The 9239-nt window shown below is 58.8% G+C and overlaps 2 protein-coding genes and 1 pseudogene across 2 annotated transcripts; 1 reads left to right on the top strand and 2 right to left on the bottom strand.

Annotated features, from left to right (window-relative positions):
• Positions 1-22: 22 nt before the first annotated feature.
• ACA1_284510 (RhoGEF domain containing protein) lies at positions 23-2090 on the top strand (the record flags this gene model as incomplete). Its single annotated transcript, XM_004344865.1, has 11 exons — positions 23-52; positions 154-334; positions 396-505; positions 600-761; positions 844-948; positions 1018-1113; positions 1189-1247; positions 1325-1421; positions 1531-1594; positions 1679-1828; positions 1849-2090. The coding sequence occupies 11 exons, from the start codon at positions 23-25 to the stop codon at positions 2088-2090; spliced, it is 1296 nt and encodes a 431-aa protein (XP_004344915.1).
• A 311-nt stretch (positions 2091-2401) lies between these two features.
• Positions 2402-5079, bottom strand: ACA1_284500 (uncharacterized protein; the record flags this gene model as incomplete). The annotated part of the gene is made up of 9 exons (XM_004344864.1): positions 2402-2723; positions 2796-2869; positions 2960-3078; positions 3177-3260; positions 3390-3549; positions 3631-3791; positions 3953-4009; positions 4226-4334; positions 4471-5079. 9 exons carry the CDS (start codon positions 5077-5079, stop codon positions 2402-2404), a joined length of 1695 nt encoding a protein of 564 aa, XP_004344914.1.
• A 1168-nt stretch (positions 5080-6247) lies between these two features.
• The window catches only part of ACA1_284390, a 4522-nt pseudogene continuing 1530 nt past the window's right edge, over positions 6248-9239 (bottom strand).

Raw genomic sequence — 9239 nt, 5'->3', positions numbered from 1 at the left:
CGTGTGGCTCGAGAACAGCCGAATGCTCATCGACTACAACTTCAAGCACGGGGTACTTGATTGTTGTCTTGCGCTCTTGCCCTGGCTTTTGTGTGTTTGTTTGTTTGTTTGTTGCTCACAACACCACCACCCCAAACCAATGCCCTCAAACAGACCCTGCTGTTGCTGCGCCTTCTGCCTACCGAATCGAATCCGATGAAGGGTTCCGCTTCCGCTATGACGCCGCTCAGCATGTCCTTCGGTTCGGCCATCACCGAGCAGCCCCCGCACCCGGTGCTCGACCGGTCGCGGGACTCCAGCACCCCGTCGCCCTGCTCCCTTGCCGCCCTATCGGGTACTGCTCCCCGCCATCATATAGGGTGATCCTGCCAAGTGGTGGCACCTGACGCTTGCAGCGAAAGAGCTGTGCAGCAAGGCAGCCAACGAGCTTCTGACCACCGAGCGCACCTACTTGAGCTCCCTCACCACCCTCATCAAGGTCTACGTGGTTCCCCTCCAGGAGCAGGTACGGCCCAAAGACAAACAACAAACAACAAACAACAAACACAAAACCCCAATATGATGAGCGCTGAGGCTCAGCTTGGGGGGGGGTTGTGTAGCCGTTCTGGACGAACAGCAATGCAAAGAAGGAGAACAGCAAGAGCTTGTTCACCATCCTGGAGTCCATCCATGCGTTCCACCGACACCTCCTGGATCAGCTCGAGGCGCTCATGGCTACCTACACATATGAAACCCAGCTGGGGCACGTCCTGGTCCAGATGGTACTACACCACAAACAACACCCCCCCCCGACCAGCCTGCCATAGTAGTCGTCGTTTAACGTCGTGACGGTGGTGGCTCCAGATGCCTTTCCTGAAACTGTACAGCGAGTACTGTTCGCGCTACGACAAGTGCACGGCTGAGCTCAAGAAGATCTTCTCCTCCGTCATCGCCACACGATGGCTCGAGGTACTGAGGGCTGTCCTTGTTGTTGTGGTTGGCCTTGGGGCTTACGGTACCCCCCCCCGACTGTTGTAGAATTGCCTCAACAACGACGCGTGCCACAACCTCAACATCTACGCCTTCCTCATCATGCCGGTTCAGCGCATCCCTCGATACAAGATGCTCATTGACGTACGCGTCTTCTTCATCATAACGATTCCACCGCAAGCTGCGACGCCATACTGACAACCCTGTTCATGAAAGCAGCTTCTCATCAAGCACACACCTCCAGACCACGGGGACTACGAGAACCTGCTCCAAGCACAGTACGTCAGCCCCTCGAGTTGGGTCGATCCAACGACTCAGAAGAGTACCGCTCACGCACCACCACCACCCACAACAGGAAGAAGATCGTGGATGTGGCGCAGTGGGTGGACAGCTACAAATCAAACAACGACATGATGGCCGAACTGTCGGGGAAGATCGTCGGCATGGGCGTGGTACGACATGTTCTATCACCCCTCCCCCCTCTGCCCTGTACGCCTCTCGATCGAGGAAGCCTTCGGCAGTGTAAAACTGACCGTTCTCTCTCACGTGCTACAACACCAGCCGCTGATGCAGGCCGGCCGAAAGTTCATCTTCCAGGGCCAGCTCTCCAAGAAGCCGTCGTCGGGTACCTTCACGCTTGACCTGATCGGGTTTGAGGTCGGGGCTGCGGGCGTGTGCACTTACGGTTGAGAGGACTCTGACGATACAGGAAAGTCTGGAGCGACGACGGTGCGGTGGTTCTTCCTGTTCAGCGACGTGCTGATCTACGCCCAGGAAAAGAAAAAGGCCTTCGTGTACAAGGGCTCCATCAACCTCTTCCCCGCCAAGTTCAACCTATGCGTTGAGGACCTGCCCTTGAGTACGTGGGCATCATCACAGCACCCACCTTCTTCTTCTTCACTGCACCCAAGGCTCACAACGACCGACTCAACAACACAACAGAAAAGCTATCGTTCCAGATCGTGGGCAAGAGGAAGGTGCTGCTGGTGCTCATTGCCCGGACGCAGCAGGACAAGGACAACTGGATGCGAGAACTCAACAACGTACTCAATACGGAGGACTCCGCCAAGTCTGGAGGTACACCGCTACCACCACTCCCCCGCCACTCGCACCACGGCTGACCCGGCGTTGGTCTCGTGCTTCGACGCAGGCTCCACGATTCGGCTAAAGCGCGGTTGAGGCGCTGCTAAACACACACGACAAACCCAAACAGTTTTGACCACCATCAAACCCCCACTTTCTTCTCTTCTTCTTCTTTTGTACTTCTCTTGTTCTTCTTACCCCAAACACGCCGCAGAGCCACCACACGGCTCGTCATCTGTTGTCTCTCCAGACTTCTCCTCCTGTACACCACCTTTACAACAGCCATTCATCACCTTCGTCAAGTTCCCTTTGTCGTTGTACGTTCGTGTGTGTCCCTCGTCCGCTCGTGTCAGTCCTCGCACGTCATTTCGTTTTCGTCGGCGCCTTCGCTGCGTCCTTGGCTCGATCCCTCAGCTTCGGCTTCGGCTTCCTCGCCCTCTTCTCGCTTCAACGAAGACGACGACGAAGACGAAGCGTCGGACTGCTCCGGGGTATGCGGCTGCTGCTGGTCCAGCGTCGTTGAGGAGGCGGCGGCGGATGCCTTGGCAGCGAAGTACGCCGCCTTCCGTTCGCAGAGAGGGCACACGGGCGAGGGTGAGCCCGACGGCAGGCACTGCGCGTGGAAGTGATGTCCGCACGCCAGTATGGCCCGCGTGTGCGTCGGCTTCATCCTGCAGAGGCGTGGTCCGGTCAGTCCCGCCCCCCGACAGCGCACACGACACATACGATGGCGATGCACGTACTTGCGATGGCACAGCTGGCAGGGAGGCAGCTGAGCAAGGTCGCTATCGACGTGGATGAGGTAGTCAAAAAGAGTCTGCAAGAACGCGGGCGGAGGCGCGAAATTGAGTCAGCCAAAGTGAAAGGTGCGAATGCAGAAGAAGAAGAAGAAGGCCACGTCGCGTACATCGAGCGAGCGATTGGAGATCATTTGGAAGCCGCGGGCCGTGCGCGTGATGAGGTGAGTGCGCGGTCGTGACTGGCGCAGCTGTGGCGGTGCCGCCGCCGCTTCCATCGCGGCCGTTTCTAGTGGTGGTGGTGGTGGTGGTGGTGGTCAGCAAAAAAGGGGGAAAGGGTGCTAACTCGAAGAAACCCCGAGAAAAGAGACGAGAGCGGCGCGGTACCAGCGCTGCTGCGGAGGCGAGCCGGCTTGTGGCGCAGGTCCAGGTGCCCAAGGTAGTCCCTCGATTTGTAATTCGGGTTTCCGTCTGCGCGTTTGTGTGTGTCGTGTCGTGTCGTGTGTGTGTGCCGTGGCGTGTCGTGTCGTGTGTGAGCAGCTGGCATTCAAGAAGACGAAACTTGGTCACCGTCGTGGGGGAGGGAAGGAGGCTACGTACTGGGCCGTACGGCACAGATGGGGCAGACCATCCGGACCTGCCCGGCGTCGGCGTGCTTCTCCGTTGTGTGGGTGTAGAGCTCGTCTTCTGTGATGTCGGCCTGGGTGAACGCGCCACGGGTGAGATGTCCACCACCACCATCGCCACCACCACCAGAACTCTGTGGAGTGTGAGCCCACCAACGAATGGGGGCGGGGCGGGGGGGAGCAGCTCGTGCAGCGGGAGCCGGCGAGGTCGGTACCTCGTTACAAATGGGGCAGGTGAAGGTGGTGGTCGCGGGCTGCTGGTCGTCGGACTTCTGCTCCGTCGTCGGCGCCGTCTCGTTCTTGCCCTCTGCTTCTGCTTCTTCCCCCTCCTCCGTCCGCCTGCTCTTCCGCAGCACCGAATACGACGTCTTCATGCCTGCGGGGGGACAAACGCGCACACACGTGAGCGGCCAGCTCAGATGGAGAAGAAGAAGGAGAAAAGGGAGAAGAAAGGAAGTGGAGTGGAAAGAAGAAGAAGAAGAAGCAGAAAAATTTGAATCCGAGGCGAAGCAATGATACCAAATCTCCCCGCCCAACCTCTCCCCTCTTCTTCCTCTTCTCTCTTTCTCTTGTTTTCCCTCGCCATCATTAGGGCTGTGGCGAAAGATGAAGGTGGAGGTGGAGGAGGTGGTGGTTCGTGGTGGGAGTGGCAGAGGGAGGGGGCCACAGTTAGTCAGGTCCCGACCACCGATGAGCCTCTCCCCACCACCACCGTGCACCCCTACGAACAGCGAACAGAGAACAGAAAGAATCGAGAGAGAGAAGAGAGAGAAGAGAGAGATAGAGGTGCGTGGTGGAGGGTCGGGGTACCTGCGTGGAGGGACGCCATGGGCGGCGCTGGTGCCGGGGGCGGCGCTACAAGCGGAGACGGCGAAGGCGCCGACGAAGACGAAGACGAAGACGCAGATGAAGATGACATCTGACGCCACACACCACCACCACAGCAGAGCCGATGTGGACCATGACAAGAAGTAGTAGAAGAAGACGTGTGAGACGCAGCACGGTGCACGCGCCAACGAAGTAAGTACTACTGGGGGAGAGGAGGGCGGCCGTACAGGCGGCGGCGGCGGACTGGAGCTCGTCAGGCCGAAGAGGAAGTGGGAGGGCAGGGCCGGGGCCTCCCAGCCCGACGCCAGCGGCGGCGACGACGACGAAGAGGTGGTGCTGATCGTCGACGACGCGGCGGCGGCCGCTGCAGCGGCCACGTGGCGTTGCGCGCTCTGGAGGTACTGTTGGAGCTGCTGCTGTTGCTGCTGGAGTTGTTGTTGCTGCTGTTGGGGCTGTTGCTGTTGCTGATGTTGTTGCTGCTGCTGCTGCTGCTGCTGGAGCTGCTGGAAGTGCTGCTGCTGGCGGCGCTGGTCGGCTCTCTGTCGCTGGCGCTCGCGCTCCTCCATCTCCTGCAGCTGGCGCGCAAAGGACTCGTCATCTTGGAGGGCGCGCACCTCCTCCTCTTCGAACTGCTTGGCCAGGAGCCGGGCCAGCTCCTCGTCGCTCATAGCCAGCTCGTTGCTGCTGCTGGGGGGCGGTGGGTCGGATGATTCCATCATCTTTGTAGAATCGTCGGTCGACAATGCCGATGGCGCCTTGTTCTTCTCATCTTCACCGCTGCCGAGGGCATGTTGCTTCGAAGTTGATGCGGCGTCTTCATCGCGGACTACGTCCATGTGCATGGAATTCGATTCGGACTCTGTTGATGTTTCCATGATGTGATGATGTTGTGCCGATGCGGTCGATGGCGCTGCGAGCAGCAGTCGGCGCAGGAGAAGAAGAGGCAAGACGAAGCCTGCTACGACGCAAATGAGCAGCAGAAGGGCAGCCGTCGTCGACTTTCTGCTTGCGGCAGTGCTCTCCGATCGTGTGTGTGGCCCGGTCTTCTACACGGTTGTATCTTTTCTTATCTGTATCTGTTGGATGGTGGTGAGCAATCAATCTAACTTCGTGCGAACCATTAGACCCGTTCAGCAAATCCAACCCGCCAAGGTCCATAATCTGCTCGACTTGGGGAGGCGCCGTACCTTGGCGAGGCGGCCCCTAATCGAGAAGGTTCTCTAATGTAATGTAATCCTCAACGCACCAAGAGACCTAAAATATGATTTAGAAAATTATGCAAATCCGTTCCACGAAGCTGCCGAACACGTTTGGTTGTGGTTGCTTCTTTCCGCCGACCTTTTCTGCGGAAGATGAACTACTCTCCTTCTTTCTTTTTGGTCAGGCAGTGATGAAGCTGATGGTTCAACGTGATGAACGTGAAGATGGTGAACACCACGCTTGTGATGGTTGAACGTGATCGGGGTCCCCTCAGGTGTGGCACAAAAACGTTCGCTGGAATGGTAATGAGTATATTTGGGGGGGAGAACAGAAAGTGGTTGGCGAGGTGGTTTGGCGCTGATGATGATGATGTGATGATGCTGATGTTGACGGTTGGCTGGTGAAGGGGGACGTGGAAGCCTTCCTCCTTCCTCAAAAGGGTGGTTGGTCGACGAGCGAGAGTTGGGGGGCGGCAGCCTCTTGCAAAGACGTTCAACGATGTGTTGTTGAATGCCGATGTGAGAGTGTGTTGTCGGGGTGAGAGATAGAGCGCGTTCGAAATAGATCGTCGTCTCTCCTCTCTGCTGCTGCCCCGTGGGGTGGGTTGATCGTTGGCTCTCCTTCTTCTGTGTGTCTCGTTCATCTCGTGAGCTCAACTGCAACAAAAAAAAATGAAAAATTAGCACAGGTGTTACATGGGTGTGTTACATGTGTGCGTGTGCGATAGCGTGGGCAGCGCGTACCGAGTAACGCGAATGAATCCGCGTTGTTGGGTGGCCACGTTGTGGCCGTTGGGGTGACCGACTACACGGTGGAGACGGCGTCCAAGAGAAGGTATTTCTGGAGTGCCTGCTGGCATCTGTCCTCCTCTACGCGCAGCTTCATCTCTCGTGCTGTTGTAAGCGCTCGCTCACAATAGTACTTGGCCTTTCCAACCGCTGCACGCGCGAACCGTTCGTCGTGAGTCGCGGGCACACGCGACGATGAAGCGAGAGACAAAGTACCGGAAGGGCCGAGCGTGATGTGGCTGTAGGCGGCGTGGCACCGAAGCGCGCACGGCTTGTTGACGGGGTAGGCCTCGGCGAACATGTTGACGTGCATCAGCGACGCCGACGCCATGTTCTCCATCTCCTCGCTAGTCACCTTGCCCTTGAGCTGGTCCTATATGTACCGATTGCACGTTCACGTGAGAACGAGCTCGCGCGTGGCGAAGTGAAACAAAGACAAGGCAGCGAGCGAGCGGATGCGTACGTTGTTCTTGGCCAGCTCCTCGTAGAGCCCGAGGGAGACCTCGGCCAGGGCCTGGTAAGAGAGGAAGGAGTAGAACTTGGCGTGGTAGCGCATGGTCTTCTCCTCCTCGATCTCCTTGTGCAGCCCCGACGCGATGGCAAAGGCTGGCTCGATCCGGCCCGACCTCAGGTGGACGTAAGCCTGCGGTATGCACGGAATGTGCGGCGTGAGCATCGACCCCCGTGTGGTGGTGAGGGCGGACAACATACCTGCAAGGCGCGGAAGAGAATCCGATCCGAGCGGTTCAGTGACTTCCAGGGGAACTGCTCCAACACGTTGAGCACCTCCTGCGCCTCGTTGAGCTCGTTGGTGGCCATGAGGGACCGGACCAGGCCGAGCAGGGCCAGGCACAGCGTCACCAGGTCGTTGCCAAGCAGCGAGGCCTGGTAGACCCACTTGTAGAGCTGGCGGCCCTTGGCGGTCTTGCCGCGGAGCGTGCAGATGAGGGCCAGATAGATCGCGGCCTGCCGCTTGAGCACGGTGTTGTTCTTGGTCACCCTGGCCACCTTCTTGAGGTACCGCGCGGCCTGCTTCAGCTGACCGGCGCACATGCATGTGATCGCCTCGCCGTAGTACACCCAGCCTGCTTGGCGAGCAAAAAACGGGCGATGAGCACCCTACTCTGTGCTTCGTGTGGTGCGGTGTGTCGTATTGCATGTCGTGCGCGTCGTGTTGCGTGTCGGCGCAGGGGCGGGTGTGTACCGAGCTCTTGTCCAGAGGCAGCGGACTTGCGAACGACGAGCCACGAGCGGTAGCGGATGTAGGGCGCGAACAGCTTGGTGAGGTAGGGGTTGCCATGGAGGCGCAGCATGATGCCAAGGTTGACCTCGGCCTGCAGGCTCAGGTTCTGCGTGGCCTGTGCCGTGTTGAACGCGGTCAGCGCAGCGTAGAGCCACTCGGTGTCCAGCTTTTCGTGAGTCCTGCGTGCGTTGTGATCAACGTGTGTTGCGATTGATGAGTTTTGTGCACTCAAGCGAACACAGTGTGAGAGATCGACGACGTACTTGAGGAAGACGGAGAGAGCGCGGGCTTGCATGGAAGCCATGGCGACATCGTTGCGCGCGTACATCATAACGGTCTCGATGAACCGGCCGATGAAGACGATGTGGAGTACGTGGCGCACCATCTCCCACGCGGTCATGACGAAGCGGGCGGCGTGACCCGACGGAAGCGGGCTGCCCAGGTGCTCGAGGCAGTCGCGCGAGGAGCTCTCGGCCTGTCTGATATTGCCGCGCTTGAGGTAGATGTCGGTCACGTGGAGGTCGTGGCTGGCCTTCTGGAACTGGTGGCAGATACGGCTCGTTCGCCACAAGATAAGGATGATGTAGCACGCCGTCGTCAACAACACCCACTTGAGGTAAAACATGACCGAAGGAAGATAGCTGCAGTTGAAGAAAGAAACGATGGTTCAGTCATCAATGGAGCTGCTGACGTCAGGTTGGTTTGAGTGGTGAGTGGTACCCGCTCATTCCGGCCCACTGGCTATCGGTGGTGAGGTCGGCGTCGGACATGAGAACTCGACCGGGCGCAGCGAGGGGCATGCCAGAGTCAGAGTAGGCGATGCTATCCCACGGCGCACCGAAGGCGACGAACATCATGAAGAAGACGCCCTGCGTGTACCACACCCATCATCGTCACATTGTCGCAGTCCAGCATCAGCATCATCAGCGCATCTCGCATGGGGCACCGGGCGGTTGGTGTCATTGTTGCGCGGGGCGTACAAAGAGCAGCCTCGAGCCCTGCTGCGAGAGAAAGCCGCTTCGCTCGCTGTCGCCATTGGCGCCAGACGGAGCCTGTTGCTGCGACTGCGACTGCTGCTGCTGCTGGGTTTGCGTTGTGCCAGCGGCGTTGGCGCCAGCCGCGAATCGTCTGTTGACGAGACCCGAAGTGGGGTTCTGCACAAACGTCTCAACACAAGGTGAGACCACACAGGTCTTACGAAAGGCTCGGCCACAGCGTTGAGAGTTGGGCTACCTGGTTCGGGTCCACGTGGGCGAAGGCATCCTGAGCTGAGTAGAAAGGAATGCCGGGAAAGTCCGAGAACGCGGTCGAAGCGCCCATGATGAGCGGGAAGTCGGTCTTCTGCTGCTGCTGCTGCGGCTGTTGCTGCGGCTGCTGCTGCTGCTGCTGCTGAGGCGGATGCTGAGGGAAGACCTGGGCGAGGGAGGCCATACTGGTGCGCAGAACGCAGAGGTGATCGCGAGTGAGTCTCAGGCAACTGCAGTTGCAGTTGTCGTGGGAGTGAGGTGGTGGTCACGCACGTGTGTTGAACGGGGACTTGCTGCGACGGCTGTTGCTGGAGTTGCTGCATCCTGAGTTCATTCAACCTCTGCTGCAAGGTCGTTGCCAGAGAAAGGATCGGCGGAAGTGAGCGCAGTCCCCAAATCAGAAGGAGGAGGAGACGGGAATCGACATACGTCAAGCTGCTGCTGTACGACCTGGGCTTGCGCGTAGTAGGGCGCAGCGGGGAGGGTCGCCATCATCGGTGCGGTAGAGTACATGGGCT

Source organism: Acanthamoeba castellanii (genome assembly GCF_000313135.1).
Source record: "Acanthamoeba castellanii str. Neff unplaced genomic scaffold scf7180000084776, whole genome shotgun sequence".
Taxonomy (NCBI): domain Eukaryota; phylum Discosea; order Longamoebia; family Acanthamoebidae; genus Acanthamoeba; species Acanthamoeba castellanii.
Note: the sequence above shows the minus strand (reverse complement) of the source record. Positions and strands in the feature narration are given on the sequence as shown.